The 23,775-nt window shown below is 42.2% G+C and overlaps 3 protein-coding genes across 3 annotated transcripts; 1 reads left to right on the top strand and 2 right to left on the bottom strand.

The window, feature by feature from the left end:
• Window positions 1-270: 270 nt before the first annotated feature.
• On the bottom strand, window positions 271-5,584 carry mfsd8 (major facilitator superfamily domain containing 8). Its single transcript, XM_030430814.1, has 12 exons — window positions 5,175-5,584; window positions 4,861-4,943; window positions 4,477-4,520; window positions 3,965-4,205; window positions 3,744-3,857; window positions 3,478-3,622; window positions 3,252-3,310; window positions 2,414-2,522; window positions 2,122-2,256; window positions 1,934-2,037; window positions 1,493-1,719; window positions 271-1,407 (listed from the first exon to the last, which is right to left on the bottom strand). The coding sequence occupies exons 1-12, from the start codon at window positions 5,231-5,233 to the stop codon at window positions 1,201-1,203; spliced, it is 1,527 nt and encodes a 508-aa protein (XP_030286674.1). The 5' UTR covers window positions 5,234-5,584; the 3' UTR covers window positions 271-1,200.
• A 1,884-nt stretch (window positions 5,585-7,468) lies between these two features.
• Window positions 7,469-13,307, top strand: LOC115589713 (butyrophilin subfamily 3 member A2-like). Its single transcript, XM_030430812.1, has 9 exons — window positions 7,469-7,699; window positions 7,869-7,934; window positions 8,674-9,042; window positions 9,141-9,434; window positions 9,527-9,619; window positions 9,860-9,925; window positions 10,274-10,297; window positions 10,387-10,443; window positions 10,541-13,307. The coding sequence occupies exons 1-9, from the start codon at window positions 7,696-7,698 to the stop codon at window positions 11,119-11,121; spliced, it is 1,554 nt and encodes a 517-aa protein (XP_030286672.1). The 5' UTR covers window positions 7,469-7,695; the 3' UTR covers window positions 11,122-13,307.
• A 104-nt stretch (window positions 13,308-13,411) lies between these two features.
• Window positions 13,412-21,932, bottom strand: LOC115589701 (uncharacterized). Its single transcript, XM_030430783.1, has 8 exons — window positions 21,779-21,932; window positions 19,282-19,391; window positions 19,015-19,099; window positions 18,731-18,926; window positions 17,205-18,286; window positions 16,278-17,068; window positions 14,748-14,951; window positions 13,412-14,667 (listed from the first exon to the last, which is right to left on the bottom strand). The coding sequence occupies exons 1-8, from the start codon at window positions 21,919-21,921 to the stop codon at window positions 14,423-14,425; spliced, it is 2,856 nt and encodes a 951-aa protein (XP_030286643.1). The 5' UTR covers window positions 21,922-21,932; the 3' UTR covers window positions 13,412-14,422.
• Between the last annotated feature and the right edge of the window lie 1,843 nt (window positions 21,933-23,775).

Raw genomic sequence — 23,775 nt, 5'->3', positions numbered from 1 at the left:
AATAAATGTAATAATAATAATAATATTTCAGTTTATTGTAATATTACTGGCCTTTGGCTGCCGTGGCAAATACATTTCCTCGTTTGCGGTACATATGAGGAGGAAGGAATGCTGATTCTGATGTAAATAGCTCCTTTTTTGTCTATTGTGCTGCTGTAACTTTTAAATGCTTTCTCAGTGGTGTATTGTTTTGCATTGCTCACATAAAGGATGAGAAGACCTCTTCTGACATGATGATTTATCAACTCTGATAAAGAACATAAAGCGAGATTGAGAATGTTACATCACAACAATTATTTAATGTGTCACTCATAAGCATCCACACATTCACACATCAGACACAACCTGCAGTTTTAAACAACCAGAAGTGGAGTCGTTATCAGAAAGAGGAAATATATTACATCATATCATTACATTCCTTCAGAGGAAAACAAATGAATGTGGATATGTAAATCATCTAAACCCCAAATGCAGTGTTTGCGTCTCTCACACAAGCCACATTTCTTGCACAACGATCAAAACCTCAAAATGTTCCATCAGTAAATAATACACAGGGAATGTCACACCTAATCAAACAATCATAATTAAGCCCTCACCACATTTTTATGTCAGTAAAAATTAAATATAAAACGATCTGAAAAAAATGTATTCTCAAGTGATGGTTGCTCTTAAGCTTCAATGTGCCCACATACATCTTAAACTAAAGTTACAATCTAATGCAGAGACATTCTGATAACATTTTCAGATCTCATGTAAGTTTTGTAAAAGTAGTCAGTGTTTAAAACCATGTTACAATTAATTTATCTCTGAGAGCAACGATGCGGTTACATAAAACATGAGCTTTCAGTAACAAATATTAAGTAACTCTTTAATTTAAAATAATAATCAGTTTGATGTCATCCAAGGCAATGTCATGTCAGATTATAAAAAGGTGTCACATGGCTTCTTCCACAACGAGTGCGTTAAAGTGCAGCTCCCTATTAACTGGCGGTGCAGCCATGAGAAATAACCCGGCCTTATCGCTTCGACTTCGAGTTTAAAGGTCAACCCTGAGTCACATAATCTTCAGGCTTATTGACAGTTACCATATTTTTAAGTAAGTAACATCAACAGAGTATTTCAGCCTGGACTTTAGCTTAAAGTCTTTGAGAACAAAAGTAGGCAACTGCCATCAGTCTCTTCAGCAGGAGACTTCACTTGTTAGTCTGCAGCTCTTCCGTGTCGTACGGAAAAGGCGATGAGTCTGTGGTACAGAGAGATGAGGAGGACGATGGCCCCTACCACCATACCACAGATGAGGCTGAAGGCCCAGCGAGGTCCCAGGACGGTATAGATCTGGGAGACAAAGACTGGGCCCAATGTCCGCGCCCCACTCCCTGAGGCTGTCAACCAGCCCATGTACACACCCTGCAGACAGTGAACAGGATTTTGAGAAGTGGTTTAAAGCACTATACTCATTGCTATTTTAAAAATAACACTACAGTCTTCATACCTGAGGTTTAGGTCCAAGGATTTTTGAATACAGTGTGTAGGACATCACATTGCAGGCTGGGTATCCAACCCCGATGAGGAAGTCTGATGAGATGTACTGTGCCAGGTGGATGGCAGGAGTATACTGGCACCATGTCTGGTCATACGGGCAGCCTGTTGGCTCCAAAGAGCTGTTGGAAGCTATCGTGGCTTCAGAAATGCGACTGACCAAAGAGTTGTTTTTGAGGTCTGTATTTTTAAAGGAAAAGCAGAACACAAGCACTTAAGTTCTCCGTCAGACTCTAATGTTACCTAATGTTACTCTCAGCTGTATTCTTGCAGCCCAAAGAAACTCTGTTAGAAATCTCAAACCATCAAACCCAAGAGAATCTCAAAAAACGATATTTTAAATCAAGAAAAGCAGAAAAAGCCAGATAATTTGTACAATAAAAACAGTGCACACCTGCCCACTGGATCTTCGGGTAGTGATTTCCCCATGGAAGCAGAATAAAGAAGCCAACAAATATAATGGCCAAGCCTGCAAGCAACACAGGACGATCCCCGACCCTGGAGAGAAACGCTTATTTAACCAAATTCATGTAGGATGAAATATACTGTTGATGTAATCCATAATTGCATGAGGGAGGGCACCTTTTAGAGACAACTTTTACGATCACAAACACCAATATGGATTCAAATCCGATGCAGCAGATGATGATGCCATTGTAGAGAACAGCTTCTTTTCTTGTCCAAGCAAACATGTCCATGGACAGAGGGGTGGCAATTCTGATCAAAAGTACAAAAATGTACAGTGTCAGATTTTCCAAACCTTGATTATGAAGGGTTAGAGTTATTATTATAATCTATTATTATATTATAAATTATTTTGGTGTCTTGGATATATCTAACTGGATTCCTCAGTAGTGTGGAATGAATTACATACGTCTCAAAGACAGCAAAGATGAACATGACGACAAAGAAGAGGGCATTGGAAGTCAGGACTGCTACTTGATCGATGGTCTCCTCAGTTTCTTCACAAATGTCAACTCTATCTGTGGGAAAGGGAAGAAGACAGTAAAGGCTCGAAGTTTGGCTTGAACAATATGCTAACCAATATTCTGCAACGGAAACTACACTTCTTAAATTCAATTTCGTATTTTGATGATTAATCTCAGAGGTATGGCGGTAGAGGCTTGAACAAGGCTGCCCTCTGTTATGATCTCCACTGCACTGGACAAAAAAAACACACCATAACACATGACACTGGGCTTTATTCTTCATTGGGAGAGGGTACAATCAACATTTATTCCAGTTCAATTGACCATGCAGTTGTGAAGGATATTTCTGGGCTCCAGATTCTATTGACTGTAATGGAAGAATGACACCCGCATGGACTCACTAACCTATGACCCTATTCCACCATAGTTTCAGATGCTGGCAACTAAATACTTCCAATGGTAAAAATAACCATAGTAACATTGTCGCTGGCCTCCATGCTACTTATTGCTGTTCCCTGTTTTCTGGTGTGTTCGTAACACTAAACCTGAACAGCGCAAAATAAACAGCAGGCAAACTCGTCTACGTACGTCTGCTCTTGTTAGCGGGTCTGCCCACATTAAAAAAAACCCATATGAAGAGCTAATTTTGGTGTAAAATTACGTTATTATCACTTCTGTGCGTCACACTCTACGGCCTCTGCAGCCCACTTCTTCTCCGTTTGTTCACTATATCACTACCGGTTATCAAAACCTAAAAAAAAGGAAGAAAGACAGAAGAAATACCTTCTGATGTGTAGTTGATGGCACGGAGATGTCTTCCATGGTCATCAACACGATGCTCTCTGTTGACAAGAATCACAGCAGATGTCTTAACCAATTAAAATAGCATTGAGAAACCTAATACTGTACACTGATGGAACCGCAGCAAGGATATGAACTGTAGGCTATGTCCCACAATCTGCGGAAAAATAAGGAGGCAAATTGTACATACATGATGTGAAAGCCTCACCTGAGCACTAAAAGAACCAGCAGGATGTTGACGATACCAAAAGCTGCAGCGAGGAAGGCAGGAGCAGTGTACATGTTGAGCTGCAGGTCCAAGATGTTAACCGTGACACCTTTCTCTCCAATGAATGACAGGCATGCCTGCAGCGCTACCACAGACAAGGATAAGCACATTTTAAACAAACACACACACAACTTTTTTCTTGTTGTTTCTCCTGTTTAACACACTGCACACTTATCACAATATTAACAAAATATAGCCAGCTCTACCTGGTCCTAGGATAAAACCCAGGGCCTGACAGGCACTCATGTTCGCCATGGCACTGGTCCTCTCCTTCAGTGATGTGGCCCCAGCAACATAAGACCTCACCACAGCAACATTACCTGCCAAGAAAAGACCACTGTAAGGAATCATGTGACATGGATCACATAATTTGTGTCACACACATTAAATGCGAATGCCAGTTGATCTTCAGACCATCACAAATCACCTGCTCCAAAGCCCACAAAGGCTCTGGACATGAGCATGTGGACCTTGTTATTGGTACGGGGCAGGTATGCGTATGCATAGTAGATATTGGCTGACAGGTTGATGAGGATGGAGCACACCAGTGGCTCCCTGCGTGGCCGGTGGTTGGACCAAAGGCCAAAAATGGGTGAGGCAATCATCTGACCGAGACTGTAGGCTGCCACCACCCACCCCAGGAAGCTGGCATTGGCGCTGTCATCAATCTACGAGAGACATAACCAACACAGACATGGAACTCAACTTTGAGAGTCTCATTATTGATGCTCGCAGGTACATTTGACACATGACCAGAATGTGCCCTTGTATTTTGAATTGCTTTACTACTCAGTTTGACTATTGCACAGGGCAAGAAAAGCATCAGTTGCATCCTCTTTCACTTCCTGCTTAGTCTGCAAAGATGGCCTTGATAATTGTTACTGACATCAGCAGAGTAAGTCAACCATCTTTACAAAAATAACGGTAAGCCATACATACCCTCTGTAAGTAGGGCCAGAGAGATGTGATGACAATTGTGAAACCTGCAAGGAAACATAATACACAGATGCTGAATATTGTTTTATCGTCATATCATATTAAACACAACCAGGACAAACACTTAGATGCACCTTAGATAACACATTTAGTTCTGTATGAATCTCTACAGGATGAGGATTCCTCATTTTGCTTTTTAAGATGTATTTTGAGTCACAAAACAGTTCTACTGGCACTGATCCAGTGTCCCCATCAAACCATAGAGCATTCACAGGACAGTTAATCAATATTCATTTCACTTTTCTGTTGAAATCCCAATGAAGTGTCTCTGTAACGGGCTTTCTACATTAAAGAAATAAAAGAATCCAAACTGATGGGCATCCTCACCTACACTGCTGAGGAACATGGTGAAGTACATGACTCTGATAGACCTCCACCTACTCTTGTAGTCTTCATCCTGAGAGTCATCACTGTGGTGTAAACGGGCAGGGCGATAAGAAAGTGCAGGTGATTTGAGGTTATTGATACTGGCTTGTACACACAACATGCAACAGCAAACCCATGTCACCCCAAAGGTTAACATAATGCCTGGCTCACATATAGTTCAGGGTAAGTAGTCCTGAAATGCACCTACTGTTTACCCCACCTGAGGTCACAGTGGCTCATTTGTCAAGTCAGTGGCCATTGAACTCTGCACTCACCTGCTTGCATCATCACCGAGCAGCGGAGTTGTTTCGTCAGAGTCAACAAGTTGAGACATTTTCGCTAAAAAACAACAACTGCAACCCCGCAAACTTAAGACGAACTTCTAAGATGTCAAACAGAAGTGCCAAGTCTCCATGTAGCCGAGGGTCAGTGAACTACACAGCTAACGCTAACTGCGAGTCTTCCGAAAAGCTTTGGGAAGCTAGCTTTAGTATCAGCTAACGTTAGCAACTCAAACTAGCGCTGTACATTCTTGCAAATACGCTAAAGTAACTACATCCACACATCATGTTCGGTGGAGTGTGTCGTAAAGTCACAAAAGACGCCACTTAGAAGCCAACAAACTGGACTATGAGACCACAGAAGGCGACACTTCACTTCACTGTGAAGCCAAGCTGAGCTAAACAGACCTCTTCCGGCTCAGCTTTTCAAAATAATGTGATTGTGAATTAGATCACGCTTATTTTGTATTCGTTTTCACAGTAGGTTGTTCATATCCTGACCAAATAATCCAAATCATTTTTATACTATTTGAATAGTGAGCAGTTTTAAGACATACCCTTTCATTTGTAAACCTTGACCAGCCACACGCTTTTATTTTTAAGCTACAATCTCATAACGTGCATACCGTTTCCGGTATCCAATATAACTTGACGCAGTGCTCTCACGTGAGAATTTGCCAACCACATAAACACAGCCGTCCTTCATCTGCACATCTGTCACAGCTGTGTTTAACATCTGACCTCCACTGTTGCAGCACAAACATATAAAACAGGATCAGCTACAGTCTAATATTTTGCCGGGTACTAAACACAGTCAGGTGCTGAATACATTCATGAGAATATTTTTAGAACTGAGTACATTTTTAGTAAGACAAAGACACACATAAAATGAAATGTGTCCTTCAAACTTCCATTCAGTCAATGTCTACGCAGTACTGCATGACAGGAGAGAATACTGTTGTAACATTTACCCCACGAATAAAATATAATTTTACATTTGTTTTCCACTCTAGAAAAGTGTACGTGACCTTCAAAAATTACTGAACTGGGAACATATTTTGGGAGCTTGTTTTTGTTTGGGCCCCCTGCAGTCTACCCATTATCAGACTGAGTAGGTTGACTGTGATAAAATTTTTTTGTTTTTTTATAACTTTTTTCTGTTTTTCTGACAATTGTTTTCCCCCTGTTTTTCTGACTAATTCTTTTCCTGTGTATCTGAGTAATTTTTTTTTCCTGTTTTTCTAAGTAATTTTTTTTCTGAAATATTGAGATACTTCCACCTCCAACCCGCAAGTGACTCTCATGGACCTATAGTGACTCCTGCTCCTGATTTTAAATGCATCACCTTGTATCCGTGGAGCATGCCATATCTCATCTGTCCAACTGATCCTGGAGAAACATTGCTATGTCTGGCAGATCTGAATGGGCTTTCCTTCTGAACAACCGCATAGTCCTCAGGTGCCTGCGTAAAGTCTACAAACTATTGGTAATACCATCTATATGATTTAAAGACAGGACTATCTCCCAGTGTCTTACACCCAGATCAAAGTAAAACTTGATTAAACTAAAAAAGCCGGTCATGTTTGTTTCCATTAAATTGAGCTCTCAATAAAGGAATGAATGCGTCTATTGTTTCAAATGCTCTCTAAACTCAGAAAAAAATGATTCAGAAAAACAGAAATAATTACCACAAAAACAGACCAAAACTTTGTTCCGTATCATCAGCCCATAATATGCTATGTGATCCAGTTACAATAGTGCAACCATGGACTAACTGACCTTCTGTGTCTATTTTGTAGTTTTAAAAGTAGTTTTGCTATAGCAACAGCCCTGCATAATCCAGATCATCGTTTATGTTTACTTGACAATGAAACAAGAACCTTTTCCCGTTCAAATGTGCTACCAAATGTTGCTCAGAGGAGTCTGTGTCTATTTTTGCACTTTCACTTGTGAGTGTGGCTGAACCATGTACAGAGAGGTCTTTCATCAACAAATCAATTAATTAGATTTTGACAAATTTAGAGGAAACACTAGATTAAGTCGCGTATTAGACAAAGTTGCGATTCATCCCGAGAGGAACATTAAGACTTAGTTCAATAGATTAGTTCACAATTGACTTCCACTCTCTACTCATTCATATGTTTAATGACTTCACTGTTTAGTCATTTAATATAGAAAACTATGTCGCAACAGTCTGTGAAATAGATATTTCCATATGGAGCACACATATGGAAATATCTATTTGGAAATAGCCCCCCGCCCCCAGCCCCAGCCCCCAGCCCCCAGCCTGTGCTGACGCCTGCGCCCTTCAAAAGTGAAAGTGAAAGTAAATCTTCCTCTAACGACGACACCTTTTCACACGCGGTGATTTTATTTCTCCAAATCCAAGAAGAAATTGCACCTTTAATCCGAAACTGACTTCAAATCTACATCTAAATCTGCATCACGTCGTCGTCTCTGTCTCTCAGGACTGAAGCTCGCAGCTGCATGAGATATTTCGCCCGGACACTCAGCAATGGGTAGGAAGACGAGCGGGAAATAAATCTTTCACTCGCTTTTGTTGCGCTGTTGTTATTGTAGCTGTATTGATTGAAGGTTTTGGAGTGTAGTTTGCTGTGATTATGGTTGTTGTAACGTTAATAGCCTCAGGCTGTGACTCTCAGCATGTCTCTCCGTCTCATATTACAGGTCGTGTCGTGATGTGTTCGAGCTTCATGGCTGCTCTCTTCATATCAGTGTGCGTCGCAGCTCCTGGTGAGTCCCTTCACATCATCCTCATGCTAGTATTAACCATGTATTCTTCTTCTTTTGTATCTTATCAGAGTTAATCACAGTGTATAATAACTTCATGTGCTTAACTTTTTTTTCCCAGTAAAACCACATTAAGCCTTATCTGCACTGTCCACTTCCTGTTCTCAATAAACAAAGGACGATTTATCATTAGTTATAAATATTAAAATCCAAGCAATACTCGATTTTTGGGACTGATACTGATATTAGCATATGATGCATATGACCCAATTATAACCCATTTATATTTATTGAGGAATTTAATAATTATATATTACCAAAACATCTAAGTTTAAGTTTATATATTGATGTGTATAAGTCAAAAGCCAGATCTCAGTCCCAAATACTCACAAATCACAACAGCCTTGCCAGTTAACCTGCTCATGTTTTTTCATGAAGCAGAAGTATTAATACCAATAATCCAGGTTGGAGGGTAGTTTGGGTGGGTCGCAAGTGTCAATGTTGATAATGTAATGTTGTGTGAGAAATGCCATTCATGTAGATACCTTAAACATAAGGTGAGGAAGTGATGTGATGGGACAAAGGGTCGTTTTTTAACTTAAAGAATAATCTTTTCCCACTGCTTAATGAGTAGTATTGGTGTCTAAACCTAACCAAGTTGTCGTAGGTGTCGCAAATATCAGGAAAAAAAATGCTAAAAACATAAACTTGCTGAACAATATTCTTGTTGACTGTCTCACAGTTTCAGAAAGCTTTGTTGTCATGAGGAAGACCCCTGTCTTGGTGCAGCGCGGCCATGCAACCACATTACCATGCTGGCTCGAACCATCACAAAGTGCGGAGGGTGTGGAGGTGCGCTGGTACCGCACAGATGGCTTTCATTCTCCGGTCATGCTTTACCGGGGCAAAAAGTTTGAGAATTCATCCCAGGAAGCTTCCTACGCGGGCCGAGTCTCGTTTGGTTTAATGGATACAGCATCTGGGGGGCTGGCGGCGGGCGACGTGAGCCTGAAGCTGGTGGATGTCACGCTGAAGGATGAAGGAGATTACACGTGTTACGTGAGCAGTGATCAGAATCATGAAAGTCAAATTATTCATCTTGATGTGACACGTGAGTATCATGAAAGTGGAGAAAACATGGAAAAACAAAGGATGGTTAAAAAAAATGTGTCTCCTTACCTTCACATACGATGTTCTTTGCTTTCCTAGAGACGGGAAACCCTCTGCTCCTGTCAGCAGTGTGGGTCGAAGACAACCGGGTGAATGTGAGCTGTGAGTCTGGAGGCTGGTATCCACAGCCTAATCTGCTCTGGTCAGACCAGAAGCAGGTTCTGACCCATAAAAGTCTGAAGTACAGTAACGAGTCTTCTGGTCTTCGGTCAGTCCACAGCTGGCTGCTGGTCTCCAGCCCCTCTGTGGTTTCCTGCTCAGTAGGTCTCTCTGGTGAGGAGACAAAGAAGGCGAGCATACGCCTGGATAACACTACTCAACCCAGTAAACAGGGTAAAGAGAAGCATTTGCATGCATACATGAGATCAGTTTTCTTATTCTGTTTCAATTAGAACACTCAAAATGATCAGATTTCTTTTATTTAGACTCTGGATCTTCAGTGGCTGGATGGGTGCTTTTCATTCTCCTCCTCATAGCCACGTTAGCTGGACTTGGAGTGCTGTACTACAAAAAGAGAGGTAAATGTATGATTATATTTACATAATTGTTGTATGTTTTTTTTGTTTTTTTTTAAACCTAAATTCCAAATAAGTAATTTTGATAATTTAATGAAATAAATGTCATTGATCTGCTTGGGTGAACTGAATTAACTGTGTGGTAAAAAAAATAAAAAAATTAATAAATAAAAGGAAAAGAGTAATACATTTATGTCGGTGTATAACTTAAATCCAAACCTTAAATTGTTTTATATATTTTAGATAAGAAAACCAAATCAAAAGGTGAACGTGCTCCGGACGATGGAGTTGACGGAGTTGACGGTGGGGGTAAGAAAAGACCACATACTCACATTTAACACATAATTATTATCCTTACTCAACATTCATGCGAGAGTTTGAAATTAATAATATTTACATTTATACCCCAGGGTTTTAGTGTTAAATTTGAGCTTGTAATGTTTCTGTAAAGGACAACAGGATAGCATCTCGCTTCAGACCGTAACTGCTTGCAGTTTTAAGTTTTGGAAAGCTCCCTCAAGAGCCGGAGAATATATCGTAAAGCTGTAGACAGTAGAACATTTCTATCAAGTGTGTGAACTGTGAATTAAATCAGCGGAGTGGCCTGTAAAAGAATTCAAACCATAGATTCACTATTTTTGTTTTTCTTCCCGCCAGTGACTCAAAGGCTTTTATCAAACGGTAAGAAGTCAGAAGTCTGTCACCTGTAACTAAGTAACTGTCACATAATTCTGTTGGTATACAATCTATTTTTTACTTATTCTCTACAGAACTGTTCAGAGAAGGGATCCGGCGAACAGATCTGTCAACATTTCAGAAGCATTATGGTAATCACTTAACAATGTATTATGAATTTACTTCCATATGTTGCCTTCCTGACTTTTTCTGATTTCATCCTGAGGTTTTTTTTGCATTTTTCAACAGTGAATGTGACGCTTGTCGAGACTGGAAATCAATATCTCACAATCAAGAACCTTATGCTGAGAGACGCCCCTGTGCAGTCACCTGTTGAACACAAGGTCACCTGTCGCACAGCTATCAGAGGAAAACTTGAAAAGTCCTCTGGACGACACTACTGGGAGGTTTCTTTGGGGAACGGAACAGTGGGCTTCAAACAGTCCTGGTGGTTAGGAGTTACAAGCACAACTGCCATCCCTCAGGACGTAGATTTTTCTCCAACAGCATCTAATGGATACTGGTTTCTGTCCTCCTCTCCTGGCAGTGCAGATAGCCTCCAGTTTAGCACCGAACCCAAAGTTTCACTGCCTGTCTCCTCCAAACCGCAGACAGTTGGTGTGTATTTGGATAAGGACAGTGGAGAGCTTTCCTTTTATGATGTGGAACAGAGGAGTCTCATTGGATCTTTAACAGCAACATTCACAGGTGAAGTTTTTCCATTTTTCAATCCTGGTATGGGTGACAAGTCACCTATGAAGATATTACATCATAGTACAGAACAGGATCCGTCTAATGACATGGCGAAGTCTGTTGATACAGACAAATGAATCTTGATATCATAAGTGAGCTTATAGCGGCACAAGATTTTCACAGTACAATAACCCTCAGAAAATACCATGGTTGAACAATTATAATTATTATTATCCGCTATTCGCTACACTGACCTTTTAAAAGGAATGAAAACAGGAAAGCTTTTTGGTTTTAATTTCACAAAACAATATGTCCTTTTAAATACAAATTATAATAAGACTCATGCAGTACAAATAAACATTTTGAATGACACTCCTCAGAACATTTTAATATATATTTTAAAGCTGCTACAAGAAACTTTTTTTTTGTTGATTCTGGCGGCCCCTGTGGTCAAAATGAAGTATAAGCACCACTGCCTATTGTCTGGCTAGAATGGTCGTTTGATTTAGAAAGCCAGTTAAAGACACACTAATGTTTTTTTTTTAATACTATTCTTTTAAAACACAGCTGTTTGAAGGGTGCATGTTGATGATGTAATGTATGCATTTTTGGATGTGTCAGATTAGCTGAAATACCAAGCTGCCATAGTGTGCCATACCCTTTTACCACACTACAACACAGCCTCCTCCTAAGCTTCTCCAACCCGGTGACAGGGATCGAGAATAACTATAATAAAAAACAGAATCAGGCAATGGTGCTGCTGATGGTCTGATTTGCTTCTGTGGGTCGCATAGAAGCATCGTAAATTGAGACTGTGTCCTAACCAGTTAAAAGCTCCTTGTAGTACGTGTCTGGAAGCATACACTATCACAGATATACGTAATATATGTGTATATCTATATACATATATACATCCTAAATATACATTTTTGATAATCCTAACCACAATTAACAAGTGTTGTAAGAAACCCTGCACTGTAAACCAGTCCTGTTGTGAAGGGAAAAAGAGGGTGCATAAAATGAATTCATGTATAACTACAATCTTTATGGTTTTATTAACTTCAGGATTCTCTTACATTTTTATATACATGTTAAATTTCATGTTGTTTTTTTTTTTTTACTGTTTGTAGTTTGTGACGTTAAGACAACTGAACAAATAGTTTGACAATACACTTGGGAAAAACGCTTATTCACTCTCTTGCTGAGAGTCAAACTACGTGATACCACTCACACATCTGTGTGGCTGCAGTTAGCTTAGCTTAGCTTAGCTTAAAGAGTGAGAAATGGTAAAACAGTTAGCCTTGCTTACTGGTTGTTGTTGTCAACAGTCAACTGTCATTCAAGCAATTTCGGATTTTGTGCAGTTAAACAGTCTTTGTGCTAAGCTAAGCTAACCGCCTTCTGGCTGAAGCTTCATAGTTAACCACGCAGATGTGAGAGTGATGTCAATCTCAGCGTATTTCCCAAACCTGTGGCGCCTTGATAATCTTGTGGTTAAGTCACATACATCATATACAGTGCTTGTAACATCTTATTTAGTCGCAGTCCTTTGTTGCATTTCCTGTGTGCGTCTCTGCCTGATCATTAGTATCAGTGATAATAGTTCTCCTAGTTTGTGTAACTGTATATATCCGTATAAGCATTTTTATCTTGTCACATGTTATCTTGAAGTAGATTTTGCTGTTTGCAACAGTGATCAGCGTTTCCTATTCTTTCAGCGTTTTTTGTTATGTGTAAGATTTATTGCAAGTGTTTTATATGTGCAGTCATAACAACCCTGCCTGTAACCATGATGTTCAATAGTACACATGTGCTTGTTTATCTTCCAAACAGTGAGAGACTTCTACTGTTAAGGTCAAAGCTTGTTTGTGACCGTAGGTGGACACTAGAAGACCTGAATATATAAACCCTCTTTTCTTGTCTGGCTCTGTGTAAAATATCAAATCAATTTTCCTACTTTGTAAATAGTATGCTGTTTCAGTTCTCTTTCTTCAACACATTTTGTATACATTTTCCAACTGCCGTGTTAATCTTCTCTCTTTGTGGAACTTAGTGACTTGCTAAAGTACAAAATGACCAACAACTATTTAGAAACTGACTTTAAAAAGGCAAAATGTAGCAAATGCATGCGGTAAACTTGACATCGGTACTGAGGCAGCTCTACCATTAAGGCCTGTTGATGAGCAGTGTCTGAATAAAAGCTCACCTCTTATATTTTGTTCTGTAGAATGACATTGGTATTTGAATTCCTGTTAGTAATTAGATTGTCGATTCTCAAAATGACATGTAAATAAATAAAAGTCAGCTTTTTGAATAAACTCGACCAAGATGGGATCCTGCATTTATTTGCATTTCTTTTTTTCTTTGTGTCACTCTGCGTCCACGATGTAAAACTCACTTTACAGTCCAGTTTAAGAAAACACAGCAAAATGTCATACACTTTAATAAGTACAGGTAGTATTTACAGTATATACATCATAACACAATACTAACTTTGTCATCACTACTGTATACTTCTCACAGATTAGGAAGTATTTACATTGCGAATAAGACCATATGTAATAAACTTTTTTTTTTTATTCTGATACGCAATAAATTCAAGTAGGCGTGCCTTGATACATAATAGTCTGACTATGATCATGGTATAAGGGGTATGCAAGAACCACTTCACAGGTGCATCATGGTCCAACACTGAGAATACTGTTTAATAAACTCGTCAGTTGGAGGGGAATGGGTTGGGGGTATAATGCCAGTCAATATCAAACACAAACTATACAAGTTCATACATGTCTCAATCCTGAAGACACAAATTCTATCAGTGGGGATTTTTTTTTTTTTTAAAAGATCCGAACCGTTGGTTTCTTCCTCCAAAGCTTTACACATTCATGTTTGGTCATCAGCCTTCAATGAAAGTAAACACCAGACCAAAGGTCATTTGTTGTAGCATGTCCTGGTGGCCTAAAGTGCATACTGCCACTTCCTGGATTGCAATCGCTCCAGGAACATTTGTTGACTTGGTTATACATCACCTTTCCTCTGCTTTACCTCATCTCCCCTGTCATCTATCTAATAAAATAAAAAGATGACACAAAAATGTATCTTAAAAAAAAAAAGCATTCACTGTGTCTGAACTCATATTCACACTTGGAGATCGTTTTGTCCAACCGCTTTAAAAAAACATCTGGAAAACACTGGCTATCCCAAACACTGAGTATGAAAGATTTTTAACTGGAGCGGTCCATCTTATTTTTATTACACTTCTCGCTCATGATGATACCTAACATCAGGTACTGCTTCCATGAATGAACAGAAGAAGAGAAGCTGCACACCACCATGGCCCAAGACTTTTTCCCTTCATTATGATTGCTGGTGGTTTATACATTATGGTACGTGTCCTCTGCCATGTCTCTGTTTTTTTTTATTTATTTTTTTTATGCCCTAGCAGACCGAGGCAGCACTTTCCCTCCTCCCCTGCTTCTTCAGCAGCTGGATACGGTTGTGGACGTAAAACTTTATGGCCCTCCAGTCTCGCTGGTTGCTCACCAGCAGAGGGCAGAGTTCGAGGCAGCGCTCGCAGTCAGCCTTTGCAGGGACTCGCAGCTCCATGAGGTTTCTCTTTAGGTGAGTCTCCACTGCTACACGCTCTGCCTCCGACCAGGGACGCTTCAGCACGCCGCGCTTCCCTGTGAGGTGCAGATGAAAGTGTAAATAAATGGAAATGTGTAGGCTCAGAGTTATACGGATGTGGCAGGGAGATGGTTACCTGATTTTGGTGGAATACATCTCCTCTTATGAACATTGGGTATCGATGGGCTGACTGGAGCAGGAGCGGGTGCTCTCCGCTTCCGTGGCGGTCGTCCTGGTCCTTTCTTCTTCACCATCACTTCAGCCTTCTCCTTAACTTCCTCCTTTTCTTCCTCGACCTCCGAATCTTCTGAAAAGGAGTCTGCTGAGTTGCCAGACATTACTGTAGGGCAGAGATAACACAGAAGGCAATTAACCGAGGTTAAATGACAAAACAAACACCATAACATGTTACTGTTACTTAATAAATGTCTTCATAAACTTCATGAACCAACAATCTTTCTGGCAGATTCATCATGAAAAACTAAGATTTTTCAAGATAACAAAACTACCATACAATACTCAGGAAACAAGTTAGCTACTTAGCTCAGTTAGCTGTGCAGCTAAAGGTCCAGACTGGGAGTTCGGAGCAGTAGGGAAGTGTTGGTGTGCACATTACCAATATGTGTATTGCATCTTAAATCAGCTCAAGGATACAGACTATATGTTCTGCTCAATGTTCTGAAATAACTCTCCCTTCTGTGCAAAGAGTTAGATGAGAAGACTCTCCTGGCTAGCTAAGCATAATTACTGGAAGCAGCTAGCCTGGCTCTAAGAGAGGGAAAAATAAATAGTAAATAAACTAGTGCCCTCCCTCCGCATACATGTGGTGCCCTTTTTATTTTTTTCCCCATGGCCCTCAAACATCCTGAGTCCGCCACTGTGAAGGACACATTACAAATTTACAAAAACCAAGAGTTAAGAGGACATATTGTCGTTCTACTGGGGGGATAATGTGCCAGACCATTTCTTGGACGGGCACAGTAATTTAATGGCGTCTTAACTGGTTACCTGGCAACCTCATAATGACAACCATTACAGGACAGCAATACTCTAGGCCAAGAAATTATATAGCACACAACCCCACATAAAGTCCTAAACAAGGGTCAGTTCACCAAAATCCAAACATTTACACAAACATAAAGTCATTATCCTACCTAACCCTGGTATCCAGCAATAGAGATAATTCTGGTTTATTATCAAAAGAGGTTTTGAGATATCCACTACAGTGACTTCTGTTTTCTTAACAGAAAAATTCAACAACAAGCTCGAGTGAACTGGGGATAATCCAGAAGCCTTGCTATGAACATTTAAATTATTTCTACCATCAGTAAAGCTGTTTTTAATTAGACATGTGGATTATTGAACCACATTTTATTTAGCGTATCGTTTTATTTTTTGACCCCTTTCAAGTAATTTAAAAGGGCTGATATTCCTCCTAGAGTCTAAAACACATAATTGGTACCACTTTAAAATAGATGTGTTTTCCAATTAAATGAAAACAGAGAGTTTGTTGGCAAACAGATACTGGGAGCTAAAGCTTGAAAAGCCTCTTAGAAGCAGAGCCTGCCTTGAACTGAACTCCGCATGCCTGAAATACCAGCTCCTGGGCCCAGCGGCTTCAACATTTCCTACAGTAGACGGTAAAATACATGATGTAACTCCTCACCATCCAACTCGAGGCAGATGTGCTGCAGGCTCATCCCTCGGAAAAGCACGCCCTCCCTCTCTCCATAAAGAACAACACGACCCACACGACCCATCAGTGCTGGATCCCGTAGAATTGCGGAGCAGTTTTGGGTCACATGATACTCTCGTTCCAGGAAGTCCTCCAGCCGTTTGGTAGCCCCACCCTGGGTCTCACCCTCCTCCAACAGTAGCAGTTGTGTAAGTATCGCTACCTGCCGCCGAACACGTGTTGCTGTCAGTGCTCCAGGGTTTTTAGCCCCGCTGGTTCGTGCCAGGTTTCTAAGAAGGTCTGTGCCTCGGAGCGGGGTGGCAGGAGAGTGGTAGGGCCGGGAGAAGATGTAGGGGCTCTCTGGGTCCACACCCACATTGGGGCTGGTTTGAAGGAGTAGGTCCAGGCAGGACTCACAGTGTGGTGGGAAAATAAGCGGCTGGACGCGACCACGCTTGCCCAGAACACCAGCCCGCGGGAGGTGAGAGAGGACCTGGCGCTCAAAGGGAGACAGAAGGGCTTCCATGCCAGATGGGGGGCTGTTGCTAACGCTGGCCTGGGGGGTGATACGGTTGCGGTAGTCCTGGATAGTGAGTTTGGCCACCTCACATTCCCGGTGGCGGTTGTAGAGGATAAGCAGGGAGAGACTGGAGTGGCAGAGCAGGCGCCAGGCCTCGGCAGAGTGGGGAGAACGGGTTAGGGAGAGGAATGAGGAGTGCTGCTGGCGGCGGAGGTAGAGGACCAAACAGGAGAGGGAAGAGAGCAGCGGGGAAATATGATGTCTGGTAGAAACAAAGGGGAGAGAGGAAAAGAGCAGTTGAAATCACAGAGCACAAATCAAAACATCACCAATGAATTTCCACTTGGTAATACATGTGTTTCAGAGATTACAGTATAAAGACAATAATCCAACCCCACCTTACAATCTCTCCATTCTTCTCCTCGGGTGCATCTTCTTCTCCTTCTCCACTCAGCTCCAGATCTTCATCTGGATCTACGTCTGGCTCTGGAGTAGGAGGTGGGACCAGCTCCTCTTGACTTCTCGAGCTCTCCACCTCCACCTTCTGCTGCTCTTCATGCTTTTCTTTCTTCATCCTCCGACCCCTTCTAGGTGGAGTTGGAGGCGGCGGTGACGGACTCTTAACTCGTGACACCATCGGGGGTGTGGGGCGTTTTGTGGCGGGCAGTGGTAAGCTAGGCCCCTTCTTAGTGGCTACAGGCTGAGTGGAAGCCGGCGGTGAAAGCGAGAGGGAGAACGAGACGCCACCTGTGCTAGAGCGAGTAGCTGGCGATTCCCTCTCCCTGGAGAAGAGAGGGGGTGGAGCGGCGTTGGAGGCCGAAGGCTGAGGGACAGCAAAGGAATGGCTGTGAGGAGCGGAGGTGGAGGAGGACGGCGACGGGGAGGGGTGAGGGTGTGCGGCGCTGCCATTTGAAGGGTTTTGTGTGTGCAGGTGTGCCAGCTCCATGGCAGTTCTAACCTCTGGCTGGTTGGCGTGGTGCTTCTCCAGGTGGCGCGCCAGAGAGCGATAGTGGCGGCCGCAGTATGGGCAGTGCTGCCGCCGGCTCACCGTGGTGCCGCTCGAGCTGCCAATGTTTATGTTTATGTTGTTGTTGATGTTGGTGGTCGGCGGTGCCAAGGAGCTGACTGAGGACTGGGACTGGGATCTGGCTGGGGATGCGACGGGTGCGGGCCGGGTAAAAGACGAGCAGGGACGCCCCGGTCCTCTGGTGGAGGTGGGCGCGGTCTTCTTCTTTGAGTTCACCACCGCGGGCAGCTTGCGCTTCTTGCGGCGCCGTAGCATTCGACCCCTTATCTCCTCAATCTCCTCTTCTTCGTCATCGTCGTCATCATCATCGTCCTCCTCTTCTTCATCCTCTTCGCGATCCGAGTCACTGGGCTCAGAGTGCGTGAGTGGGGAGGATGAGGGAGATAGTGACCACGAGGGGGTAAGGTAATCAGAAACTGAGAGGGAAAGGGGGTGGGGGCCGGCCTCTTCCTCCTGGTTTTAGACAGATTGCAAAGACTAAATGATTAATCACTAAAATAATCTGCATATGGATTGATAACAACATTTTGAGTATATCATTTTTTTCAGCCCATTTCGCTTTAATTGTCTGACTTCCTCACCCTGTCCTTGGCTCGCAGCCCAAAACCCATTTATTCATATAGAAAGACTGGAAATCTATAACAGCAGGTCACAAAAACATAAATGAGGCACCCTATGGCTCTGAGCCAAGATGCTGAAGATGGACCACAATGCCCCCAGTGCGAGTCTTGCCAGGGACCTTTGCTGCATCTCCCTCTCTGTCTCCCTCCTTTACTGAACTCTCTCGACTATCGTTATTTTTTTCCCATTGCTCAGAAAAATGTCCCAGAATAATAACAACATGAACAAAAATGTCTTGTTCCCCTAACTCAAGTTATCATGAATTTAGTATCTCACCATTGCATTCTCGCCCCAGTCCGTCAGGCTGTAGTCCACCGTGATCTCCTCCCCTTTTGCGATGTCTCGGATTGCTATGACGACCAGCCGCACCTGGGTCCCACAGTGGACTTCGCGAATCCGGCAGTTGGGTGGCGGATGGAAGAGCACAGGTCCCCGAACGCCACTCCCTCCTTCCTCTCCCAACTCTGGCACGCTACAACACATAAACGGACATAAGCAATACAGATCCTCAACCTTCAAAAGAATCTGAGCCTAAGAACCATGGAAAAGGTTCCCCTTACCAGAGCTGAGTGGGGTCAGGCAGGTAGTAGGGACTGCCAGGTGGAGGGAGGCGGTCTTCTGCACCCTCTGGATACTGGCTATCTCCTGGGACACAATGGACTGTTTAAATCAGGCACATCTTAACTGCTACAACACAAAACACAGATGGAAGATGGCTCTCCGTACTACAATACACTGCTAATTACACCATAAGCACCAGGGTGGATTAAAGAAATAAATAAACAGCAGGTGGCAAAATGTGTGTGAGTGTGTGTGTCTATATATACCAGGGCTGAAGCTGTGCTCAGACATGCTCTCCTCCTCCTCATCTTCTGTTACATACGCTCGGTCACACACCTTCACAGGTGTCCCCTTTCTTTTCCTCCCACACACGCGGCTGTAAAAACAAAACCAGGGCTTCATTTAGCATAAAGATACGTCGCTACAAGGCAGCTCTCCAGACAGACCTCCTGTAAATATGCGAATGGAGGGCAGCCAAAATGAGCCTAGCGTGTGACACATGTGGCGAGGAAACATGCAAAAACAATAAGGCTTTGAACTTTTTCAACAAGTGATGGCGGCAGCGGGGGTCATTCCATTTAAGAAAAACATTTCTTGGATTTGACAGGCAATCAAAAAGAAACTAGGAAACCTGGAGTTCTGCACAGCCCACATACACAGCTGGCCTGGGTGTAGAGAGTACAGGCCCAAAGACAAAGAAGACACACACACATCAACTGCGTTTGAGCTTTTCATTTCGAGCATTAATCCCATTACAGATAAGGCTGCTGATTAATGTTGTAAATCAGTCTAGTCATCGTTTAGCCTCCATGTTGGAAAATAGTGTGAAAAATACACATCACACTTTCCTCGAGCCAAAGGAGACATTTTTTATGTTTGCTTGATCAACAGGACAGAATCCGAAGATATGCCTTTTACAGTAACGTAAAACAGAACGGATGACAATAGCAAATACTCGCAGGGCACCTGACTAATTTTCAAAATAACTCAGGTGCACTAGGGCTGCCCGATAAATCGAATTTTCATCGTCATCGCGATATGAACATGTGCGATAAACACATCGCAAAAGACTGCCTGAAACGCGATGAATAAGAAAAATGATTTTGTTCACATGCGCCATGCATGCACCTTGAGCATGCCAACATTAAGCCTATCAGACGGAGCCATGGATACAAGGGCCAATCAGATGAAGCCCCAGCTAGCCGTTAGCTACCCTGACAAAATAAATTGGCATCAGTATGGTGGTGATTTCCAGGTTATGATGGCTGAGGGAGGAGAGAAAAGCCATGAAAATGTGGTCGACAAAGACTTGTGGTGAAGAGAAACAGCACTTCTGCTACATGGACTTATTTTGGATTCAGGAGAGACGACGTGTTACAAACAGGTACTGTGTAAAAGCCAACCTCCATCACCACCTGCAATACAACCATAAAGACCTACACCAACAATTCAAGACTAACGTCAGCCATCATTAACTGTATAATTAATAACATGCAAACCTCAATATTTGTTTATTTATTGCAAGTTATATCGTCATCACAATATTGAAGTGTTTTTTTAGCAGATTTTCCTCATATCGTGCAGGCCTAAGGTGCACCCAAACATACAATACTGCCTCCATTACATATTCCTATCCCCAGTAACTGATAACCACATGGGGGAGGGATCACTGCAAAATCAATATCGGAATTTCTCACTCCCCAATACAAGTAATGGCATCAGCCCCAAACTGCTTGTTGGATGGGCTCTAACCAAAATAGTTGCACCCTGGACACCTGATTTGGTGCTTTTCTTGGAAAATGAAGTGATTAAATCATCCATTTAAATTGTTGTCACCCCAATGATTGCAGCCTGAGTGTACCTGAGCAACACCGGACTACATTTTAGTACCACCTCAACGCTGATTTAGAGTCCTTGCAGGAAGTGTACCTGGCAGTCCAGGTGTAAATCCGTCCCTGATCCGATGTAGCACCTGGTGTAGACACCAGCTATCAGCTATCTCTGTTATCATTAAGCTATCTAAGCTTAATATCAGAGATGGCTCCACCCCATTATCCAATCACGTCAGAGTGTATTATTAATGCATTTACAGAAGACTGACCAGCACAACAAAGCGACCCTGATTCACCCAGCACGGTGACACTCGACTGTTTTCGGATGCATATCGCTCCTGGTCAGCAACTTTGTTTACTCAAACCCAAACAAGCCACGAGTCCTGATCTGCACCAGCTGAGCAGCCGAGCGGTGTAAACAGCACAATAATAGAAGCATAGCTGCTTTACTGAATATCATGTCCGTGGGTCTGCAGCCTCGCATATCTGACATGACGGGGATTATCGATAAGAGGGGCAGATAACTGGCCAGCTAGTCACATAGCTGCTGATTCCTGCTGGGTGCATGCTAACGTGAATGCTAAACCACGGCTAGCCTGTTAGCTTCCAGCAGCTAACGATGAGACTTCTGTCCCGTCAAAACAGCACAAATAAAACGTCTGGCGGTTAAATGGGAGCCGAGGCGGGCAGCGGGGAGACAAAGCCCCGCGGGGCTCGGCAGCTGCAACCAGAACCAGGACAGAAATCACTTCCCCTGCTCGGTTTTCTGCAGTGTACCGCTGGAGTCATGCACGCGAATAAAGGCTCCTAACGTTAACTAAACAAACGTGCACGCTCGCAGCGCGTGCGTCTCTCGGCATTTTTCCTCGCAAATCCCCGGTGAAAACCACCCGGCGCCGCCACGAACCGGAGGCCGGCTCGGCTCACTCACCCCCTCGGCGGCGGCGGCTTGCTCCCATCCCCGTCGCTGTCGAGGGTCGGTGGTTCCCGGTAGTCAAAAGGCGACCGTACAGTCTCCGCCATTAGGACTCCCTTCCCTACCTCTCGCGCTCCGGTAGATCTCACAACGCGCATGTGCACAACATCCTTTGGGGGCTCTAATGGTAAAATGGGGTGCACTCACCTCTGAGGAAAATGAAGACCTACAACCTCAGGATTCACATTTAGTGGACGCGCCGATTCAAAATACGGTATTATAGCTGTTTATTTATTATTATAGCAGTGATTTTAAATAAAGTTAGCCTACATAGAGACACTGCTGGGTAAACCTGATGTTCAGTCTGAGCTCCAGACACATACTGGACATTCTTTTGGAATTATATTTAATATTTTTCCTGGTATGTGTTGAAAATTGCTGTGTTGACATTCTCATTAGTCCATCACAAAAAACCTAAATGCATCTCAAGTAAAACTACAGAAGTAGACTGGATGATTATTGACAAGATGCACTTTAAGTATCAAAACTAAAAATACATACTCTGCAGAAAAATTCCCTCTGTGTTCAATACACATTCTCGTTCTCCCTCTCTGCTTGAGCAGAATATAACTGTTGTAGCTGGACATGGTGGAGCTAGTTTAGCTGTAGCAAGCTACTTTATTTAGCCCACAGCTAGATAGTTAAGTCCAGTGGCTCCCAAACTAAAGGGCCCCCTCTCTAAGGGAGTGGGCACATATGAGGGCTTGTGAGATAGAATTGTAAAGAGGGAATTATCAGAAAAAACGTAATCTTGCAACAATATTGCAACATATAATCTTGTATATGGCTCCATTTGATTAGTTTACAGCAGTATCTAAAACACAGGGGGCCTTAATTAGACTATGCTTTTTTGTAACGCGTCACAAGATATGAAATAATTACTGTTTTAATTTCAAACAATGTGCTTCATTCTTTTAAGATGCAATATGTTGGACTTTTGGTTCATCATAATCGCAAAAATAACTGAAATTATCATGAGAATGTAACAGTGAGTTAGTAAGTAAGTAAGCAAAAGGTTTGACGCTGTATCAACAACATCTATGATTTGTGTTGCAGAGATTTTTCTAATAAGGTTGGCATGCCAAGCAGCTAGCCCGGACACATCCTGTCTTGTAATACCACTCAGAGATCCCAGTCTGGATCGCTAGCTGCATGGCTAACTGAGCTACCTGGCTAATGGCTGCTACAGTTACCAGAATCTAGCAGTTAGTCCTGTGAAAAGTTCGCTGCTCTTTTGTCTTGGAGTGACCATAAACAGGCAGCCAATTCTTGCATAATGCATTTGTAATCTTATGTTTTTGTTCAATGTCTTCATCAGAAACCTACCTAGTTGCTCCCTCACATCACGTGTGTAAATTCACTGAGTTACCTTTCACTTTTCTATGAAACATGGTTAAGAATAATGTTTGTTTATATATGTATATATATATATATATATATATATATATATATATATATATTGTGATTGGTGCATCATGATCTGTCTCAAATATACAGAGAAGTCTAATAAAGAGTTGAGTCTAACTGACTGCCATGATTAACTCTTTTCTATTGTTGTGCTGATTTGATGTTCATTTTCTGTACGGTGTCTTTGAGTATTTAGAAAAGCGCTTTTAAATAAAATGTATTATTATTATTATTATGATAAGCAAATCACTATGCATGATAACATATATTTATTTGTCTGAGGAGGACGTCTGGCAAACAAAAGGATTTAATTGATTAAATGTAAAACAAGTAATCATTTTGTGCAATTACTTGATTTTTTATGGTTATTTCTATATTTTGTCACCTTTATCAAATGTACAGGCCCAGTTTGGGACCAGGTGAAGGGTGACCACCTAAATTCTTTTCCATATACAAGGAGCTTCAATGTCAGAAAATGATTTGTACTTTTCTATTAATGTCCTTGGCTGCTCACTGGAAAGGATTATCCAAATCGGTTCTAATTA

Source organism: Sparus aurata, chromosome 10, assembly GCF_900880675.1.
Source record: "Sparus aurata chromosome 10, fSpaAur1.1, whole genome shotgun sequence".
NCBI lineage: Eukaryota > Metazoa > Chordata > Actinopteri > Spariformes > Sparidae > Sparus > Sparus aurata.
This window is presented reverse-complemented; position numbering and strand designations above follow the sequence as displayed.

What these genes read in the sequence shown, in the direction of transcription:
- mfsd8 (XM_030430814.1), bottom strand. Translation starts at nt 5,233, where the DNA reads ATGTCTCAACTTGTTGACTCTGACGAAACAACTCCGCTGCTCGGTGAT. An exon ending in CTGGTTCTTTTAGTGCTCAG is followed by an intron (nt 3,311 to 3,477) that starts GTGAGGCTTTCA and finishes TCTTGTCAACAG; the next exon opens with AGAGCATCGTGTTGATGACC. An exon ending in CCCGAAGATCCAGTGGGCAG is followed by an intron (nt 1,720 to 1,933) that starts GTGTGCACTGTT and finishes TTAAAAATACAG; the next exon opens with ACCTCAAAAACAACTCTTTG.
- LOC115589713 (XM_030430812.1), top strand. An exon ending in TCAAAGGCTTTTATCAAACG is followed by an intron (nt 10,298 to 10,386) that starts GTAAGAAGTCAG and finishes TATTCTCTACAG; the next exon opens with AACTGTTCAGAGAAGGGATC. An exon ending in AACATTTCAGAAGCATTATG is followed by an intron (nt 10,444 to 10,540) that starts GTAATCACTTAA and finishes ATTTTTCAACAG; the next exon opens with TGAATGTGACGCTTGTCGAG.
- LOC115589701 (XM_030430783.1), bottom strand. Translation starts at nt 21,921, where the DNA reads ATGCGCGTTGTGAGATCTACCGGAGCGCGAGAGGTAGGGAAGGGAGTC. An exon ending in AAGCCGCCGCCGCCGAGGGG is followed by an intron (nt 19,392 to 21,778) that starts GTGAGTGAGCCG and finishes TTGTTTTTACAG; the next exon opens with CCGCGTGTGTGGGAGGAAAA. An exon ending in CATCTGCCTCGAGTTGGATG is followed by an intron (nt 14,952 to 16,277) that starts GTGAGGAGTTAC and finishes TCTGCCCTACAG; the next exon opens with TAATGTCTGGCAACTCAGCA.